At 45.0% G+C, this 21,462-nt stretch overlaps 1 protein-coding gene across 1 annotated transcript; it reads right to left on the reverse strand.

Annotated features, from left to right (window-relative positions):
• Nucleotides 1-2,553: 2,553 nt before the first annotated feature.
• Nucleotides 2,554-10,083, reverse strand: AHSG (alpha-2-HS-glycoprotein). The gene is made up of 7 exons (XM_012641708.1): nt 9,666-10,083; nt 7,240-7,350; nt 6,829-6,913; nt 6,299-6,462; nt 4,959-5,060; nt 3,923-4,006; nt 2,554-3,278 (listed from the first exon to the last, which is right to left on the reverse strand). Exons 1-7 carry the CDS (start codon nt 9,876-9,878, stop codon nt 2,943-2,945), a joined length of 1,095 nt encoding a protein of 364 aa, XP_012497162.1. The 5' UTR covers nt 9,879-10,083; the 3' UTR covers nt 2,554-2,942.
• Between the last annotated feature and the right edge of the window lie 11,379 nt (nt 10,084-21,462).

A 21,462-nucleotide genomic window follows, 5' to 3' on the forward strand; every position in this document is an offset into this window, starting at 1 on the left:
AGGCTGTTGCATACCCCTGGTTGTATAAGGATGGAAAGAAGAAGTGAAAGGTGAAGCAGCTAGGCCCAGATTTTGCGGGTCTGTCTGATTTCACTGCTTCCTTGAGAGGCATAAGATCAAGGCATGGATTAGCCAGACATAAAAAAAAAAAAAATCAACTGCACAAATTTTAAGTTGGAGAGGAGGGAATTTGAGGTAACTCAAGTGAAATGAACCATTACTCACTGCCTCAGTAAATGGTCTTACCATCTACCCAGTTGACAAAACCATGGATCCAGGAGTCATCATCCTTCATCTCTTTCCCACATCAAATCCATCAGCAAGTCCTGGCAGTTCTACCTCCAAATTATATCCTCTTTTTGTCATGCCCACTGCCCACCACCCTAGACCAAGGCACATTAATCTTTTCCATAGAAAGCTCAAATCACTTCCTATCCTCTGGCTACTCTTGCCCAGCTATAACCCATTCTCCCTACAGCAACAACATGAGTGCTACTGGTACTTGATTAATTATTAAACACTGATTAATCATTGTTCATTGTTGGGACTTCATTGTTCAGCTGTCCTGTCCATTTCAGAATGTTTACCATCCCTAGCCTCTGTCCACTAAATGCCAGTAGCATCCCAAGTAAATGCCTCCCCTTACTTCCAAATGTCCCCATGAGAGGGGTGGGGATTCTGCTCCATCATATCTCATCCTGTCCCTAGGCAGGAGCCTGAGTGATCTTTCAGTGTAAATCAGACCATGTCACTGCCCTGCTTAAAACCTTCAGTGGCTTCCCATTGCACCCCGGGGCCATTCATGATCCAGCCTATCTATTTATACAGCCTGACCTTCTCCAACTCTCCTCTCTCTCCTTTTTTACAATCTTCAGGGCAGCTTCATTTCTCATCCTTGGCCTCACCAACCTATTTCCTGCTGCAGGGCCTTTGTGCCTGCTATTCTCCTGGGCTGGATTGCTCTTCCCTTGGCTCTACTTGGCTGGGCCTCCTCTCTTCCTTCAGACATGCTAATGCTGATGTAGGCATGAGCCTGCCAGGGCCCATCCTGGCCAGGAATAAAGTCAGAGACAGGCACTGCAGAGGGACAAGGAGGGAGCGAGAGCAGGGGCAGGGAAGGGGAGACCTGATGACATCTTTTGAACCCCCAGATCCAGCTGTGCCTTAGGTAAGACTCATCCATTTGAATTTTGAATACACAAGATAATAACGTTTCCCTTTTTTCTTAAGCTGATTTGGGTTGGGTGTATGCCACATGCCATGGCAAACAGTGTGATATTTGAAACCACTAATATTCCACGTGCTCCCTCACATGTAGCAAGGCTGGAAAATGGATGGATCTGGGGTCAAGAGGCCTTTTCAGGGTCCTCTTGCAAGTTGTCTCAAGGAAGGACTAGAATCCCATTCTAGCTATCCACTAAATATCTCCCTCAGCAGCCTGCCCATCGTCTTTCTCCCTAAAAAAGAAAACTTTCCTCCACCTAATTATCCTTTCTGATTACAGCCCATCTCTTCTATCCATCACCATCAAAGTACTTGAAAGAGGAGAATACATGCGCCCTTCCATTTCCTCCTCATGCACCACCTGTCAACCCTCAACAGCCAGGATGTCCCTTCCAGTGCAACCACATCTGCCAGTGGTCACCACCCCCTTCAAGCCGGTCAGCTAGAACAATGCTCTGTTCTTAGCCTTTACCTTCATTACTCTTTCCGCAGCACTTAACACTGCTGCCCATACCTTCTCTGGATTCCATGACACCTAGCAGTTTTCTTACCTTCCTGGCAATTCCTCTGGTTACTGGAATATCAGTAAAACCTCTAGGCATGAGTCAACACTTGAGAGAGTCTCCTTGATTTGAGTGAAGCCACTCAACTGGCTACTCATCCCATCCCTCTAAAATTCCATCCGGAAGGGCCCATCACTAAGGTTGGTCAGAATATCTTAATACTGATAGACAAAAATTGAAATTGTCTAGGCACCATTCTATAATGGGGACTGTTTATTCCCATATGCTATCTGATCTCTTGGATAGTTCCTACAAATATCCACTGGATTCACCTGTCCAGGTATCCCTTCTCTAATTGTTCTATAAACCAGAGCTTTAACTTGCATCCTTAAAATAGACTGGCTAAAAAGACCAATCCTGCATCATAAAATGAAGTGTATATAGGACACTCAACAGGTATTTTAAACATAAATAACAAACAGATACAATTAAAGCAAGGATCCTGTGTTAATTATCAATCCTGCCCTTACCTGGGTATTGGGGAAAAACAATTGTTGGTTTGTCTGTACAATGTTTAGGCTCTTGACCCTCCATTAGCAATATTTTCTCTCTCTTATAAAATGAAAAGAATTATTTTCTCAAAAGGAAATGGTTACATCCTATGAGTTGTGAGCAGATCCTAGTCTCACTTTTTTCTGTGTACAGCAAACGAGCAGAGCTTTGTTCTCTTTTGTTTCTGTTTTCACTTTAATTTTGATTATGTAAGGACAATGGACTACACATGTCAGTAGAACTTGGATGAAGTAGGTAATAATCAAGATGAGAGTTCAGCTTAGAACCTTCTTTATTAAGGAAGGTCCTTCAGGCACTTTTATTAACAGGCAGATACAAGCTTAACAAGAGCACCTCTCAAGGTCACAGTTTCAGTTGTTTTTGTGAGGTCATCCAGAAGGCAGAGAACACAGTGACGGTGGCTTATCAAAACCATGACAATCAAGTTGTTGGCCTTATGCCTTCCATCAGACACAACCATCACCCCCTCTGCTTCTGTCCTCTGAGGAATGAAGAGAAGCTGGGATTAGAGACTTGCTATTTATCTAGGCCACATGTGGCACTTGCTTGACAGCAAACAAGGCCCTCCACCCATGCCCAGGCTTGGATAAAATGGTGGCTATGTTCTCTGTGCCAAACCTTCTCATCTCTGCTGTGTCTAGCCTAGACCTTGAAGTATCTGATCCTCCCTGGGCATGGGGGGACCACTGGACCAGCAGGACCAGCAACACCAGGCTGTGCCACCGGGGGTGATTTGCCCCAGTGGAACATTTCTCCAGAGGCTGACTCCACCGAAGCTACACCTGAGAAGGCATGGCGCAGGTCATAGTGAGCCCGGTGCAACGGGGGTCTTCGGTGAGTAGCCACTACCATGGGTCCTACCACCAGGGAAGCTGCAGGCGGACTGGCTGGAGGGGACACAGATGCAGGTGGGTCCACTGGAGCAGAAGTGGAAGCTATGGCATCGGTGCCATCTGTCTGGGGCTGTGGGACCACAGGCTGGAAAGAGTACCATTTCTGTAGGTTAGTTTGCTTCCTCCTCCCAGCCAAGGCCACCCACGGGTCTGGGTGATAATCCCACCCAATTTCCTCACATTACTAATTTTTATTTGCAAAGAATTTGGCAAACAAACAAAAAAAAGAACTACCTAGGTACAAAGGATTGTCATCAGGGTTATGGAGGATGACTGGCTGTGGTGGCCCCCATCTCACCAGGATTATCTTGGTGATGGTGGACTTACACACACATGTCCCGTGAGTGAAAGTATACCGCCTATGGCGAACCTTCACCAACAGTGCCACTCTCTTTGTCATCTTCAGCTGTAGCCACTGGGAGCTGCCGGGCAGATCTGGCTATCTCTGCAACTCAGAAAACTATTCCCACCTCCCACAAATAAAAAGGTGGACTTCTCAACGACACAGTAGGATGGTTCTGGCCTATAGTCACCAGTTCGTGGGAGGGGAAGGCATGGCTGAAATAGTCTTCCATTAGTTGATAATTCCACATACGCCAGTGTTATTTTACATTGTGAGGTTCAGAAGGACAGGACAGCAAATGTCCTATAATTACTAATGCACTGCGTGGATGTTAAGGTGTCATTGTATTCTAAAGGTGCAGGCAAGAATATCCACAAAGCTGTTACCTGTGTTTGGAACAGTGTGCAGGTCACTGCAACCTCTTCCTGACCAAGCTTCTCAGTGATTGTTGCCTTACAGAAGCCATATTGCTGCCCACAGAAAGAGAGGAGCTATTTTAATTGATTTTTTAAAATGGATTGCTTCCCTAGTTTCATTGATACTCTAATACCTCAAAGCAAAAAAAAAAAAAAAAAAACAAAAAAAAAAACCTCACTTAAATTCTTAATTCCTTTTAAAAAAACTTTCTTAAACATTACACTTTCTGCTTATAGAAGATATATGTAATTCTACAGATAATATAGAAAACACAGAAATACTTTGAGAATGAGATAGATCACCCATTATCCCAGAAATGATGGTGATTTAAGGAGAAATATTTTTAATATTGATGTACTTCTTTCTTATTTTTCAATACTATTAAGTATAATTTAAAAATTGAGATCATTGTGACTATACCATGTTATATCCTGTGTTTTTCACTTACTATGCTATAATAGCATTTTCTTTGAAAACATAATTTTTAGTGTCTGCATAATTTTCTATTTGCTGATGTACCATATATTATTTGATAAGCCCTCCTGTTGGACACTCGGATATTTTTTATTTTTGGTCACATTATATGTATGATAAATCATCTTTATCAGATATATTTCAGTCAAACATCTCTGATGACTTCTTTAAGCTAAATTCCTAGAAATGGACATTTTTCAAGGACTCAAAAGTTTTCATATCAGAGGTATATCTAGAAAATCTACTCTTCACACTCCCAGCAGCTGGGCATGACTTGGTTTCATGAGGAGATGGCCTCTGTCTTTCTCCTAACTCCATGTGCTTCCAGTAGGTGAGACAATTTGGTGACAGCTCTGAAGAGGGGAAGTGACACCCCAAAGGAAGGCTTGGCATGACACAGCCCCACAGGGAATGGGCATTTTATACTGTTGCTCTCTTTCCGCAGCCCCAAGGTACAAGCCACACAAGGATGTTCTGTTCAACAACCAGCTTTGCCTGGGCAGCAACAACCTGAGGTCCTGGCCCACTCACCTTTTCTGCCAGCAGGTTGCATTTGGCTGGATCTGTGACCTCTTTAGCAACACAGTCAGTGGCAGCCACTGCAAACTCCACACGGGTAGAAACTGGGAGAGGCTGATAAGAATAGATGAAAATGCTCTTGAGGCAACACAACTTAGAATGAAAAGGGCAGAGAAAGAGAGGCTGGCAGGAAGTAGCAAAGGCCATGGCATGGCACAACTTCAGTGAGCACCATTCACATTGTGGGGCTCAGGACACATGCACCCGAATGGCCTACACAGGGCAGTTACCGTAGGATAATGGTCTGAAATACTTGTACTACAGAGGTAGGAGTTGGGTCTTCCCTGAAGGAGGAGCAGATATCCATTGCCCATCCATCACTCAGGGTGGAGGTGAGTTTTCATACAGGAAATAGGCAATCAGAAGGCCAGCCTTAGACTGACACGCTTGGGAACACTGCCTCCCCCTAAGTCTTGGAGCTGCACTTTGAGACCCAAAGTTCTGGTTACTCCAAGACAGGGTGGAAAAGTGAAGAGATTAATAAATATCTTTTCTGTCTATTTCATAGAGCAGGATCAAATAAAAACGTTTAGATGAAAGTATGGAAGATATTGCCAGTGCTTTTCTTTCTTATGGTACTTGAAACATATGGACACTTAAAATAATAAAATATCTGTTACTTGGTGTAGTCTGGGATGGGGATGTCCTAAGAATCACATATTCTGATGAATAGAATGGCCATATATACTAATGTCTTTCCAAGTATGCCATAGCTGGTATCCAGAATAGCGGTTTTCTTAAACAGTAGAATTCTGTCGCCTTCAAATGTTCTAAAGCACCCACAGTACATTAGATGTTTTCTCCAGTGACTCAAAAGGCATTTTAGGATCCTGCCACTGTAAGCCTGTCGTATGAATAGGCTCATGCCTTTATTAGTATTAATTCCGAGACTGATGCAGACGTCCGGCGGGGTGGGTGAGAAACGTGTGGAGACCAGTGGATTTACAGCGAGTGCTTCTGGATAACGTGGGAACCGCCTCTCTCTGGCCCTGGCGCTCTGGTTTTAACCAGAACTGAGGGAGTGGGGCTATGCCTACCTCCAGCGTCTGGCTGCCACAAGTTAGAGTGGCTCAGCAGGGGGCAGATGCTGAAGGCTTTGGGGTCCTCAGGACACTCAGGGTCCTCATACCCCCAGGACGCTTTTGTCCCATTCCAACCAACACCCTCCTTGCCTGCTCGTTGCTGACACCGCGCCTGGTTTCCCCTCGCTCCTGCTGCACCACAGACGCTACGGTACATTCCCGAAGTGCATGCAAAGTGCCCAAAGTAAGAGCGAGAATCTCAGTCTTTACCACAAGTTGAGCCCGGGAAATCTCCACGAGCTGGAAATAGGAGCCGTTGCTCTGCGCGTTGAAGGCGGCCAGGGCAGCCTCCACGGCGTGCACCACGCGGCTGTCGTTGAGCGGGGCCAGTAGGGGGCAGTCTGGGCACACCTTGCGCACGTCCTCTGCGGAGTCTGCACGGGGAGGAGAAACCGGATCCGGGCAGTGATGTCTGTGGCATTCACTCCTGCTCCGCTTATTTAGAAAGGGCTGGAGCGTGCTCCAGATGGCTTCGGGCATTTTCTCTGCCCCCTCCTAAGCCTTAAGTAGCTTGCATCATGCTGATATTTCTGCAGGAGCCCCTGTCATCAAGGGGCAATTTTCACCTCCAATAAACAGCTCCTTTTAAAAAGTTTTAAAATCCCAGAACCTAGGACATTTGGCTTCTTTTTCTCACCGACAAAGTGGCTAGAACTACTTAGGTTGAAAGCTATTCAGATTCCTTCCCTCACCCCCAACCCTCACAAGGTAACAGTGATAAGAACAGTAATCATCTCTACCTGGACTGGAATCACATTTTGCAAACGTCACGGAAAACTTGCCATCTTGTTTCAGTATCCGCAAATCACAGTCTCCTTCCACAGCCTGGAGAAATAAACCCATGTGAGTGTCCAGGAGGAGGGCTGGCCTTCCACTGTTCACCCGGGAAGGCGTCCCTTCCAGGCATGTTTGTCAAAGGTGACCCTCACAAAATCACTTTCACTGGGTAATATTGAAATATTACACCCTCTGCTTTCAGGGAAGGCTACTACAAGAAAGTTAAGCTTTTATAAAAATCAGCCCCAGGGAAGGTGGCATCAAATGGCAATTTTAGAAACGGCATGCTGCATAAAACAGGCCTACTGTTCTTTGCTGAACCACCTCGGAACTGGCCGGGCGCCCCCAACAGCCACCCTAAGAAGGGCACTCACATGCTCCACCAGCTGCCTCACGGAGCAGTTTGCCAGTGGGGTGGGGTCCAGCACATGGCAGGTGGTCTCCAGCGTGTCTATTTCAAGCTCAAATATCTCTCCAAAGGGCCGCTGTAGAGACACAGAGCGAAGAGGTGAGCGGTCCATTCCCCTGATCCTGTTGTGTGGGCCGAAGTGTGAGTCCCCAATGAGCTTGAACCCACCCCTGTTTTGGAGGGTTGAGGGGAAAGTCATTCTGACTGTCAGTCTGCAACTCTGTCTAACTCTGAACTGGCCTGTGGACAGGACAGCCACCAGGGCTTCTCTGTCCTTCCTCGGTGGACTGGGCAAGCGCCAAATGGTGCTTGCAAGGAAAAAGGGGGCATACGCTTGGACAGGTTGACGAGGCTGCAGTCCTCACTCTGAGCTCTATTTGGAAACTAAAAATGAATGCGGATGCTTATTTTTTAATTTCTAAAATTTCACCCTTCAACCAGTGATTTAGAAAATTCAGCTTTGGATTTTTCTCAGTCAAGCTGCAAAAGTAAGGTGGTGTAGGGTAATATTTTCCCAGCATTTTTTAATCGTCTCTATCCCTCCCTCTACTTCTTTCTTCCTTCCCTCTCATTATTTATTTTCCTTCCTTCCTCCATTTTCTCTTTCTTCCTAAAGGTTTTTGTTGCTTTTGTCTTTGGCTTTTTCTTTGTCTTTTGGCTCGTGCAGTAGATGCCTGGATGCAACGATGCTGCTCTCTACTTCCCCCTGCTGGTTATGATAGGGAAGAGCACGTCTCCCTCTGACACTGAGGAAACCGTGTATGTCACTAGTGTAGACGTGAAGGGGTTACCCGGGAGCCTGTATAAATCCTTGAAGTTGTTCTTGTTCACCTATTTGCATATCCTTTCTTCAAAGCCTGGAAAATCCAGAAGGCACAAATATACCTTTTTGTCTGTCAACCCATCTGCTTGCCTCTCACTTTGCCTGACTCAGTAGTATCTGAAGCCTCAGAACCTCCTCCCCTGTAGGAAGCGCTGCATTTTAGGATGTACGGGCGTGCCCAAGTAACTTCCTGAAAACTTTCAGTGCTGCAGTGAATAGGAGCCAGGTACACCTTGGTTTCTCAAGGAAAGTACCTCTCAAGCTCCGCCTTTTGTGAAAATCACGATGCCCATTCATTACCTTTTCCCTCAGAGGTGCAAGTTGCATGCTTATTTCCCCTGCATTGCTCAGTGTTTCCTCTGAACCACCGTTGCGCATTAAATGTGGCCACAGTTAAAATCCATCTGGGGCAATCCCGATTTCAAATATTTTGTCCCTTTGTGAGATCAGTGTCAGTTGTCAGTCCACCCAGACTTCTTGATGTTTACTTTTACTTTACCTTCCTTCCTAGATTGTAAACTCTTGTGGTCACAAACTGTGTCTTTTTCACCTTTGTATTAAGCTGAACCATTAAAATTGCCAATATTTGGTTGCTTTTGGTACACAAAAATGGCAATTTTATACGGTTTTATATGGTTCATCCCAATATCTCTCATAGCACCTGACACTGGTTTTTGCCCAAGGAGGGCTTGTAATAAATGTTTGCTGAACAAATTACCCTTAATCAGATACACATTCTAATTTCAAAACAGGCAGTAGACATATGGGTTTTTCCCACCTCTCCAAATCTCTCCACTGGTCCCCAGGGCACATTTTCCAGCTCGATCCTTATTGTCACTGGCTTCAGGCTGCATTGGTTTCCTGTCTAGCATGAAAGGAAGTGAATCCTTTTCATGCCAAGACTTCTCTTGGGTATGTGGGGAACTCTCTTTGGGAGGCAGCTTGTGTAGAGGAAGGAGCACAGGTCTATAATCAAATCCCAGCCTGAATGCTTACCAATCATATGTCCTTGGGCAAAAAATGACAACACATCAGAACCTTGGTTTTCTCTTGTGTGAGACAAGAACAACATACCTACCACATAAGACTGGGGGCAGGGAAAAGGAAGGGGTGAATGAGATAACATGTGAAAGGGGCTGGCACGAAGTAGGCACCGTCCAAATGCTAGTTGCATTCACTCTCTGTCTTTGTCAGGGAGAATCAGAAGCAAAGACAGATAAGTGATTTTCAGCCAGTGGTAACTTGGCAACTAACTAGAAGCTGGTCTCTTGGACCTTAGTTTTTCCAGCCAGCCGTACTTTCCACCTGTGATCTGCAAACTATCATTCGAAGCCCTTTCTTCTCCTGTATGCCACCCCACACCCCACCCAGCACCCTCCTGTGACCCACGACCTCAGTACAGAATGTCTCCCCTCTTGCCCTCCGCCTGCCCCATCCATCAATCCTGTGGAGAAGTTGGAGTTACCCCTTTGAAGTTTCATTTGTGCTGGGAGATGCTCATCTTTTGAGGCACCAGGTTGGACTCCACGCACAGGTTCTTTCAGCTCATACACAGCAGGTTCACTTACCCGAGGCCACACCTTCACTTTGTCAATCTGGTTCAAGGTGTGCTTGTATCCCTGAAGAAGGTGGCTATTGATGTAGTCCACAGCTGCCTGGGCTGCTTGCTCTGTTTCTGGGTCATCGCAGTTCAGTCGTCTAAAAGTCAGCTCTGGGCCATGTGGGGCCGAGTGGCAGCCCCAGAGCTGAGCAAGACAAAGGAGCAGGATGAGGGACTTCATGGCTGCCCCAGAGAGACCTTGGCAGGTGGGCAGATGGCTGGAGACCACAGGACCAACCCAAGTGCTCTTCTGGGAAAGGCATAACCATGGAGGGGTGGAGGGCTTTTTTATCTGTTGGAGCCTGCCAGAAGAATTGCATAAGGACGTGGGATGATTTCTGTTTTGGTTCCAAGAAAACCCCTGCAAACATCAGCTCTGGAAAAGCAAACAGGTTAGGACATCACTAGTCCCCAAGAAATCGGCCAAAGTCCATGCTGCTGCAGGGGAGATGCTCCAAAGGCTGCTTGGAATGTAGTAACGGCAGCAAAGAGAGAAGGGAGGACAAGATGGACACAGCCAGCCCTAGAGTGCAATGGGTTTGGCAACAGAGGGAGCATCCTCTACTGTGATTCGAGCGTGCCATGGGGTGTATGACGGGAAAGGGGGGATATTCAGCAATTTGATGAAATATTCTAATGTCGGGGGGAATTAGCCTTTCCAAGAGAGGTCCTACAGGGAAAACATGGCCCACAGATATAGCAAAGGTAGAGATGTATTATGGGAGATGCCAAGATCTTGGGTAAGATTCTTGGCAAAAAGGAGGGAAGGGAGATGTTTCTGCCTAGAGTGGAAGTGAAAAGAAGGGGTTCCTGTGGCAGGGCCAGGAGGGGATATGGCCAGCAGAGCAGCACAGGGTTCCCTGCCCCCTCCTCCTCCTCCTTTCTCCTGACCTCACTGCCAGGGCCTGGCAGGTGACAGCACAGACGGGCACTGACCTGGGTCTCCTGGGTGGCTGAGCATGATTGGCACCAGAACCCCTGTGCTCCCAGCCAGTACACAAGTGCAACTGAGGGGAGTCCTGGTCTACCAGGCACTCACTGGACAAAGCTCTGGCTTTGAGTCCAACACTGCAGGCTGAGACCCTGCAGGGGCAGCTAAGAATGCAAATGTTCCTTTACCACTCTTTGTTAGCAGAACTACCACATGTCTTTCTGGCCAGAACACAGGGCCACCATGTTGACTTCAGGCACTATCTTTTAAGTGACCCTTGCCAATCCCAGATGTGACCTCCAAGGAGGTTAGGCAGGATAGTGGGAGGCTTGGGAAATATCATACAAGGACCTGGTTTGGCCTGGAGCAAGAAAGCCCTGACATGGAGACCAACATGTTCTTCAAACACTTAGAGATCATCATTGTGTGTGGGTGGATTTGTTCTGTTGTTTGGTATTGCTTCAGAGGAAAAAAACTTAGTTTAAAGAAAAAAAGGAGAAGCCCTCCAAAGAAAAGCTTAGTATCAATTCACCGGCGTGGAGGTTGGAGGGGGAGGTGGGTGGTGATGGGGCCGAGAAGGAGCTGTCAGGGCCATTCTCACGTCTGCTCCTGGCTGCTCATCCCTCACATAGAATCTCAGGGACAGAAACACAGAAGGTGTGGTCAGGACCCCAGGTTCTCTCCCAGAGGGGGACAGACACAACACGAGCTCTGGTCATCTAGCAAGATGGCCCTCAAAGCCATAGGCAACCCTCCCTCAGCCTTATACCCCATTTTACTCAGGCCCTGACTCTTGAAGTTTCTGTGGAGGCCACGCTCTTCTTTTACATAAGCTTTAAAAATACTAAACATGGTCATTACTGAATATTTGAAAACTATGAAACACATTCAGTGAGTATGCATTTCATAAGACATAAGCTCAGGTATATGAAATATAACTTTATTTTTCCACAACACAATTGAATTTCTGACTCTGAGCCCTCTTTCATGAAAATTTATTCTAGTCACTTTTAGGTGACCTGATTTTTCAGACATTTGGGTTGAAATTTAGTCCTAATTCGGATTGTTTGCCCTTCCTGCTGCTTCCCTGGGGGTTAAATATAAGCCTGAGGTTAAAAATAAGGGGGTAACTTGTGCAAATGCCCCTTTAGTCAAGGGCACAAAAGGGCATCCACCTTTGCTTTGTGCTGCAAGGGCCTGCGCTGGCATCTTCTGCCAGGTAACCTGTCTCGTCTCGTCCTCAGGCACATCTACCTGGCAGATCCACCTGTGAGCTAACATCCTGCTTGTCCCCATCTAATCCATAGCAAGATGGTCCTCCCTGCATTCCTGGATCAGGGGTCCCCTTACTCCAGCTGTGAGATGGTTCCTAGACCACAGGCGTACTCCCAGCTAAGTGCCACCCCCTTTTTTAAGCATGGGAAAATCTGGCTGCTCTGCACACAAGGTATAGGGGGCTTCATAAAGTGTCTTCAAGCCCTGGATACCCCCTGCAGTCATGGCACCTCCACTGCTCTGGTGCCACTACGCTGGTGCCTGCTACTTGGGGGCTTTTCCCTGCAATGTGCTGTCAGCCTGTCCTCCCCACCCCCCAGACATGGGCTTGGAAATCCCACACTGATCCGGGGGTGCTCTATTGCTGCACCAACGAACCTGAGGGTGTGGGGAAAAAAAGTTCTGTCTGATCACACATCCTCTCCGATCATTTCTGTCTTATACATGGAACATTCTTTTCTGGTACATTTGTTCTTGGATCTTCCACTGGTGACAGCTTCTAACGCCTTAGGTGTTTAGCTGATTAGACATTTGGCTGATGCTAGAAAAACAAGGCACGTAGTAAAGAGCAATTGATATCTCACCTTTCATGCTGCCACATACAAGCAGGAATACAAAACCATCCACAATCTCACCATCCAGAAAGAAACAGTGTTAACGTTTTGGTACTTTTTCTTCTTGTCTTTTTTCTATGCAAAATATTATTTCAATATGATTTAGATCATACTGCATATACAACTTTTTAATTTTTTTCATTTAACATTATAATTTAGATATTTTCTTATGTCGTTAAACAGACCTTAAAACATGCTTACAATGACTACCTGCTATTGTGTTGTGTGTCTGTACCATAATTTATTTAACCATTCTCTTATTATTGGGCATTTGGTTTATTCTCAATTGATCATTATCATATAAAAAGCCACAATGAACTTTTTAATTTAGGAATCTTTGGTTTTCTAGGTTTTTTTTTCCAGGATAGATTCTTATAAGTAAAATTATTGATTCTAATGACTTGGACATTTTTAAAGCTCTTAATTTCTCTGGTCCAACTGCCTACTTTGCTATGCCAATTCATACCTTCCCTTTAACTGTTGTGTCTTGTCAGCTTAGCTGTTTTCTTTGTTCCTCTGCTACTGCTTCCATGCTGACTTTTATGAGAACTTAGATATGTGAAAATTATCAGAACTCCTTTTTTAATGTATTTATGAATATCTTTGTTTTATCTCAACTACTCCATATGTCTAATACTTACAAACTAAAATAACTTTGGTCTCAAGCTGAATAAAATGATTTTTCAGTTTCCTTTGAAAGAAATGTCATGGTTTACTTACTGACAATGAAGAAAATAGGTGATATTTTGGTATGTTTTCCAAGATAACTGTAGCATTGGTGTCAAAGGGAAGCTATGGGTATTTCGCTGTGCCTGATGACACCAATTTTAAACTTTGAAAGATTTTCACATGCTAAATATATGTGAAATACTCATAAGTGATCTTCACATGCCGAATGCCTAATAGTGATGAGTGACCTTGGGTCAGTTTTCGTCCAACTGGCTCCAGTTTCTTTGCATGCCAATAGAAGACAGGCATTTACTTCCTTTTCTGGTCATTTGCTTCATTATTTTAATTACTTATTTGTACATTTTTCTATGAGACCCACACCACTGCAATAAAACAATATTCTTTCCTTTCGCACTGTGACATCTGATAGTGCGTTGAGGATATCAAGGGCTTATTAGAGCTGGTGGAGAAAAGCAGGCCCAAAGATCTAAGGCGCAAAAGAGGATCAACTATCCCCAGGAGATGGCAGCAGGGCGCTGGGCAGTGCTTGCTGGGTGGAGCCCCACGTAGTCGATGGCAGAGATCTCAAGGTGGCAGCTGTCTTAGTCCATTTGCGTTGCTATAAAGGAATACCTGAGGATGGGTAATTTATAAAGAAAAGGGGTTTATTTGGCTCACAGTTCTGCAGGCTGTACAGGAAGCATGGCGCCAGCATCTGCTCTGGTTGAGGGCTTCAGGCTGCTTCCACTCATGGCAGAAGGTGAAGCAGAGTTGGTGTGTACAAAGACCACATGGCAAGAGAGGAAGCAAGAGAGAGAAGGGAGGGAGGTACCAGGCTCTTTTTAACAATAAGCTCTCGCGGGAATTAATAAAACGGGAACTCAGTCATTATCGCAAGGATGACACCAAGCAATTCAAGAGGGATCCACCCACGTGACCCAAACACCTACCATTAGGCCCCACCTCCAACACTGAGGATCAAATTTCAACATGAGGTTTGGAGGGGACACACATTCAAACTGTAGCAACAGCCAAAGATGGCATGAGGGCTTCTGAATTTGTCCAAACGATCCTTCACCAGGGAGTCACTAGGGCAGGTGGATGCATTTGAACTATTCCAAGGTAGAATTTGGTATTTATAGTTGCAGGTGAGGAGCCAGAACAAGAAAGATTACTGTAAGTTCAGGGTCAGAGTTTCTGGGAGGTTGGTTCTGTTAGTGGACCTGCTAGCAGAGGATAGAGCTAGAAGAATGTGAAATATCAAGTCAAGCAGTGAGAGCTAAGGTGAGAGGTAGAAACCCAGCCGCTCACAAAACAGAAAATGAACAAGTGAACATCAGCAAAAGCCAGAAGAATGATTGGTTTCTGCAGGGAGGAAGTAGCAGTGGTTGGTATTTAAATCACTGGGCCAGATTACTGGCTCTGCCTTGTCTGGTACTTAAGGGCTCAAGTCCCGAGAGGCTGGGTATTAATTTCTGAGAAGCCTTGTGTTTCTTCATTCATATGTTCAGTAAACAAACATTTATTGAGCACCTACTATCTGTGATGTTAGGTGCCTGGACACAGATACAGAGTGATGAGAAGACACCATCTGTCCTGAAGGAACTCATCTTGGCTCATTTGGTCCAGCAACATCTGATCAGAAAAGAGATTTATGTTCTTATATAAAATTATCATTATGTTATTATACAAATCATCATAATGTCCTGTGGAGATAGATTAGGACTTATTTCTCCAATGTAAAAACACAGACTGGGTGCAGCGGCTCACATCTGTAATCTAGCACTCTGGAAGCCCAAGGCAGGAGGATCACTTGAGGCCAGGAGTTCAAGACCAGCCTGAGCAAGAGTGAGACTCCCATCTCCACAAAAAATAGAAAAATATAGCCAGATATGGTGGCATGTGCCTGTAGTCCCAGCTACTCAGGAGGCTGAGGCAGGCAGATGGCTTGAGCCCAGGAGTTTGAGGCTGCAGTGAGTTGCGATGATGCTACTATACTCTAGCCCAGGTGATAGAGCAAGACCCTGTCTCGAAAAACAAAAAGAAAAAAGAAAAAACCAAAAAACACATCTACCAGTGGAATGCAAATTACCCTTGTCCAAGGACCCATCAGTTTTCCTATGAAGGTAACTTAGTACCAGTTGCTTAGAAGTCATCACCCAGTAATTAGCAAGAGCCCTTTGTACTCAGTGCCAATGCACCAAAGTTGGGAGATGTGGGCCTGACCACAGCATAACAAAAATGGTTTAACCACAGTGACCAGATGTGATTTCTTCCTTTCTGGGGGTGGAGAAAGGGCTCTGCGAGCCTTTCCCTGACCCTGTTCTCATAACCATGACTTGGCTCTGCAAATCAAAACCCATGAAAGGAAACTGCAGTTGCGGGCATGCAAGGGGAAGGGTAGGGCCTGCACTAGAGAGGCAAGGGCGGGGGTGAAGGTGCAAAATTTAAGGAGGCACTCTCCCTCAAGGTCGCTCCTTAAATTTTGTGCGTTAGGCTTGTCTCTTGCTGCAGCCTAGACCTGCCCTGGGGAAGAGGCACAATCTAAACCCAGGACAGAAAAAAAGTCTGTACTTCATCAAATCTTTTCCTCTTTCAAGGAAAGTTCTTTTACCATTTGGGTTGGTGATCCTACGTGTGAAAAGGGCCCCAAGAACACAGTAATCCTTACCATAAGCTTTTCATTATCACATAAGAAACAATGGGAAACCTTCCATTTCCTTTTGTTTGGAGGAAGACTTCCTGCTTCATACTGTTGAATGCGGCCTTACCCACCCAAATGTTCTACCTCATAAAATATTCACTTTAGGGTAAAAGCAATGGGGAGATTTGGGCTTTCCAGTACTAAAACAACACCTCCTCAAAAAACAGCGTCATCATAGCTGATGTTATTGACTCCTTATTCTGTAAAAGGCATAAGAGTTATGCTGTTCTCATGCTCCCTCCTTGACAGAGAAAACAGAGGTTTGGAGAGTTTCTGGAATTTGACCATGTCACACAGCAATGAAGTCGTAGAGCCTGGATTTAGCCTAATCACTTTATTTCTCTATCAACCCCAAACCAAAAGAATATGGTGCCCAAAGAAAGCTGGGAATCTTGGCTATTTGGACGGTACCTAAAAGTGAGCAAGTCATTATTCTTAACAATAGAAAACATGGCTGTACATTGTTGTATTTTTCAAAAAACTAAAGGAATAGAGCAATGTATTGAGTTTGGTTACCGATTAAAAGAATTTAAAAATTAGGTTGCCCACATAATTTCAGTCAGTAGAAAATACCTGGAACTCAATTTTTCAAAAAAACCCCACAAAACCAAAAAACAAACCTTTGATCTGTTGACTTTAGTGATGACTCAGCCAGTATTGAAGTTATCTCTATCTCAGGTTTAAAAGGTAAATAAAAGGTAAATGATTACAGCATTTCTAGTTAGATATTTTTTTCAGAGAAATGCCAGTCAATGCAGAGAATCACATCCATCTTTCCTGCTGATTTCTGCCATCGACTTTTGATATCTTCAAAGCAAGGTGAGTGAGTGGCACTCTTCAGACAAGAAGGAAAGTGAGAGGTGGAATCATCACCATCTAGTGAGCCCCATGGTGTGCTTGCTGGGGACCTTGGATGTGGGGATTTTCAGAAGAGCTGTGTCCTCACCACTGAAAGTTATCCTGAGTCCATGGAGTCAAGTAACTCATTGCACCTTTTTAAATTTGGGGACTTCTTTACCCATCATGTGGATTATTGGGATTGGAATTTGTCCTTCTGACAGTGAGTCAATATTGAAGATTCTGTGGGTCCATTTATTGCCATGTATTGGGTATTCCCTAAACACATATGTATTAACTTCCAAACTATTTCTTGGACACTACACTGTGCTAAGTGCTAAGGAAACACAGATCAATGGTATAATTCTTATCTTTCAGATGCCCACTGTTGGGGCTAATTCCATAAAACTATTGCAGCTATTGTGAACACACAAGAGAAGTCTAAGCTGTGGTTCCTGCTTTCAGCCTGCACGAAATCCAGAGGAACACAGTCCTTGAATTGGAAGGGTTCTCAGAGGACAACAGTGCCTATTTCTTATTCAATTTTGCATCCTCAGCACCTGCCTCCTGTCCTGTACATGATCCCTGACTGAGGGTCTCCAGACCAGCCTCTCACTCTACATAGGGCCTCCCTCCAATGTCTGGTGTCTGTTTGGGGTACTCGGATATAGGACCCTCTCTACCACTTTGGCAGCCCATTCTATTGTTGAATCACTCTAGTTACTAGGAAGATTTTCCTGCCTACTTTATAACCTCACCAGTGGGCCCAGATTCTGCCCTCAGAATCCACACAGACTAAAACAACTGCACAAACTAACTCCCTGGTCTCTATGTTGGGTTTTAGGTATTTAGAGACATCTGTGCTGTACTCTGCTTCCCCTTCTTGGCCTCCAATATCCCTGTTCCTTCAGTTACTTCTCAGATGAATTAGTTTCGAGACTATATCATGATCCTATTGAACAGGCAGTGCTGGCACCAATAGTTCAATAGTAGGATGAAGCATTTTGTGATTAGGAGTCAAATTAATAATATAACTATCTGAGTGAGTGAGGATTTATGCACACTCAGTAATTATGGCATGGAGCTTAGACAGCTGCCACTGGCAGGGAATGAGAATTGCTCCTGAATTTCTCAGAGGCTCATCTCGACCCTTAAAAGGATTAACAATGAAACCAACAAACAGGCCATTCTTCTCCATAGATTGCCTTGATTAGACTTCTTCAGTGTTGAGAGGGAAAAAATAGGAGGCTAACGGAAGACATGTAAGAGGGGACTAAGTCTCCTGCTTGGCTTGGATCTGGCAAGGCCCTCAGCTGTAGCGTTTCTTCACAATTTGTTGTCCGATCTCTTGAATACACTTAAGGATGTGGGAAGTCTTTGCTTTTGGTGTTCTTGTTAGAACAGTAGAAGGCAACAATTTGAAATTGAGAGGGTGCAGATCACAGAGCCAGGGTAGGTAATGTGGGCAGTTTTCTCTCTGTGCTGGGATTGTGCAACAGGCAGCCAAATCATTTGGTGAGTTAAGCAACAGATTGAGCCTCCAGGACTCAGATTCTAATGGCGACTGAGGCAGTGGGAAGATGGATACTAGCAGGAAGTAAGGGTAAGTACTATGGAGAGGGGCTGGATGGTGGGAGGAGGGGCGTGGGAGCAGCTTAGCTTGATTAGGAGCCCTACATTTATGGTTTTACAGACCCAAATCCAAACCCTGGTGCCACCGTTAACTAGCTATGTGACCTAACTAGACAGTAAATCTCACTAAGACTTCGTTTCTCCATCTGTTAACTATGGGCAATAAAACCTGGTTAGTAGAGATGTGCTGAGGATTTAATGAGATAAGATTTGCAAAATGCTCAGTGTAGGGCCTGGCACACCCACAGTAAGCTATCAATAAATAGGAATTCTTAATAGCACTGATAACACACCAGTACTGACAACATAAGGAGGTGACATAGGGAACACTAAAGACTAATAAAGACTAAGATAAGTCTTTGCCTTCAAGTAGCCTTTGTATAGAAGCAATATAGCCTAGTGACTAAAAGTACGGGGTCCTTAGTTTTATCACCCTGGGCAAGTTACTTGCCCTCTCTGAACCTCATTTTATTCATATGGAAAAAAAAATTATAGCAGTGCATACTTCAAAGGATTTTTGAGAGCATTAAATAAGATAGTACACTTAACTAATATCCCTAGCATTAGGTTAGCAGCCATATTACCACTTACTTAGACAGAAGAAATATAACAGGTGAAAGAGTGCTAGGGACCACATCTTACTGCGTCAACATGCTGGCAAAGAAAGGGTCGCATGTCAGCAACTCCTGGCAACGGGAGGGACCAGAAAGAAAGGGAGCTAGTGGCATTGCAGGAAAAGAAACAATTTCCTTGGCCACCCCAAGGGAATTAATGTGGCAGGACTCAAGGGTAAGAGGGCAGTCGGCACAGGTCAAAGTGGCTGGTGGGGACTCAGGGTGCAGAGCACTCAGCTAAGTCACTGGAGGACCAGGCACATAGATGCTGAGCACTGAAACAGAGCTCAGGAAGGGGAGGGGAGCAGTTCAGGAGCTTCCCTGGGAGGGGATTCCATTGGGCATTTAAAAGATTGCACTTGCCCAGTGGGACTCTCAGATTCCCATTGAAGTCTACAAATATAATCACCGGGGCCAGCTTTCCACTTGTGTGTCCTGTGCAGGGGTGCAGGGCCCTGCACTAAGAAGGACCCTGTGCTTGGTGGAATGCTCTTCTGTCTTGAAATTCTTAATAATTTTTAAACAAGGGGCCCTGGGTTTTCATTATGCATTGGGCTTCGTACATCATGTAGTCAGTCCCAGCTTACATCATAAGTAGTATGTTAGAGGAACCAAGTACCATAGGCATTCACAGGAGAGGGGGAATCATTTCCAGGTGAGGGTGGGCAAGGAGAGAGGAAAGAAAGAGTTGTGGACAGGGGACATTTCGAATTTGACTCTGAAGGATGGGCAGGATTTGGATAGGTGGACATGGAAATATGGCTATCCGGCTGGAAGAAATATGTTGGCAAAGTCAAGAGGTAGAGACGTTTGGACTCTGCTAAGGGAATGGTAAGAAATCCTTGTGAACTTGGAGTCCCAGCTCTTGAGCTGCTCACATCTGTGCTTTCCAGTATGATGCCATGCTCAGCTGGCCTCACGGGGAGCCTTCCTTAGTCCTTTCTTCCAAGTGCCATTCTGCTGGGTGCCTGCCCAGTATATTAAATCTAGCCATGTTATTCATAGAAATCTCAAAGCAAGGGTGGAGGAAAGCAGATTTAAAAAAAGAATCAAGTAAAAAATTCTTAATTAAAAATAAAATTTTCATTTTATTGAAATAAAAAATTAAAAATATTTAAAATAGATCAAATAATAGAACAAATACAAATGAAGAGAAAATTCAATTAAGAATCCCCATTGTCCAATTTGCTCTCTCTCCATCTTTCAATCACAACTTCTGTGTAGGGATTTGCACAGCAGGCAAGTGGTGGAGGTGGAATTCTGACCAGGGTCCAAATCCTGTCCTTTGTCTTCTACCCCATACTGCCACGACCCCACTTTACTCCACTGGGGTGGCTTTCCCCAGACAGAAGCCTGGAGTGGTGCAGAAACAGTGCAAGTGTTGGCACTTATAAAATTAACTGGACTCATACCAAGTGACATAGTTGAGAGGCAGCATATAAGGAAAAAGGCATTTTTCTTATAAAAATCTCACAATCTCTACTCTTACTATCCTAAAATTTGCATTTGAAATTTTACTTCTGTTGACATGATATGACTGTCATTATTTCTATTAACACCGTATCATGAATGACATGCCAACATACATTTTGTTGTGTTGCCACTTAATTTGCATAAATATCGAACTTCACCACTTGATCAACAGGCTTTGATTTTTCTTTTCCGATGTAAGTGCCCCACTCCTAAATTTAATAGGACACAATTGCATAGATAACTAGTATGTTTTGTGTAGTCCCAGAACCTCAGATTCCTCCTAGACTGTGTTGCTGCTTGTCTGGGGACTGGTGGGACAGACCACCTGCAGGAGGAGTGGGGAGTCAGGACCCATAGCTCTGGCCCTGTAATAGAGCCTCCATGGTCACTGGGAACAACAATGTTGACAGCTTGGAACACAGAAGAGCCAAGAGCCCTTCTCCTATAGTTTGTACAGAACTCTGTGTGGCCCTGTGTGCTCTGTGTCTTCAGCTGGGGCACGAAAGCACAGTGTCAAGCAGTCAAGGTAGTGTCCAGGTACAGGTAGCAGTGCTCAGCTGTGGGCAGTGGTGCTCAGGGCCAGGCAATGATGTCCAGGGGCAGGCAGTTATGTCCAGGGACAGGCAGCGGCACCCTGAAGAAGGGAGTGGTGCTCTCATAGTCCCTATGTCATTTGATCACTGTTAGAAAAACGTCCTCTCATTGTATACTAATACACAGCATATTTTCAGAAGTGAACAGAGAATATGACATTTAACCAAAAGAAATTTGGGGGCTGGGTGTGGTGGCTCAAACCTGTAATCCTAGTGCTCTGGGAGGCCAAGGCAGGAGGATCGCTTGAGCTCAGGAGTTCAAGACCAGCCTGAGCAAGAGCAAGACTCCATTTCTACCAAACATAGAAAAAGTTGGCCTGGTGTGGTGTAGTCCCAGATACTCAGGAGGCTGAAGCAGGGGGATCACTTGAGCCCAGGAGTTTGAGGCTGCTGTGAGCTATGGATGATGCCACTGAACTCTAC

This window comes from Propithecus coquereli, unplaced genomic scaffold, assembly GCF_000956105.1.
Source record: "Propithecus coquereli isolate 6110/MARCELLA unplaced genomic scaffold, Pcoq_1.0 Scaffold10, whole genome shotgun sequence".
NCBI lineage: Eukaryota > Metazoa > Chordata > Mammalia > Primates > Indriidae > Propithecus > Propithecus coquereli.

Excerpts from the sequence above, each read along its gene's own strand:
- AHSG (XM_012641708.1), bottom strand. The coding sequence starts at position 9,878 with ATGAAGTCCCTCATCCTGCTCCTTTGTCTTGCTCAGCTCTGGGGCTGC. Across the intron at positions 6,914-7,239 it reads TGAGGCAGCTGGTGGAGCAT|GCTGTGGAAGGAGACTGTGA; the intron begins GTGAGTGCCCTT and ends TTATTTCTCCAG. Across the intron at positions 6,463-6,828 it reads AAAATGTGATTCCAGTCCAG|ACTCCGCAGAGGACGTGCGC; the intron begins GTAGAGATGATT and ends CTCCCCGTGCAG.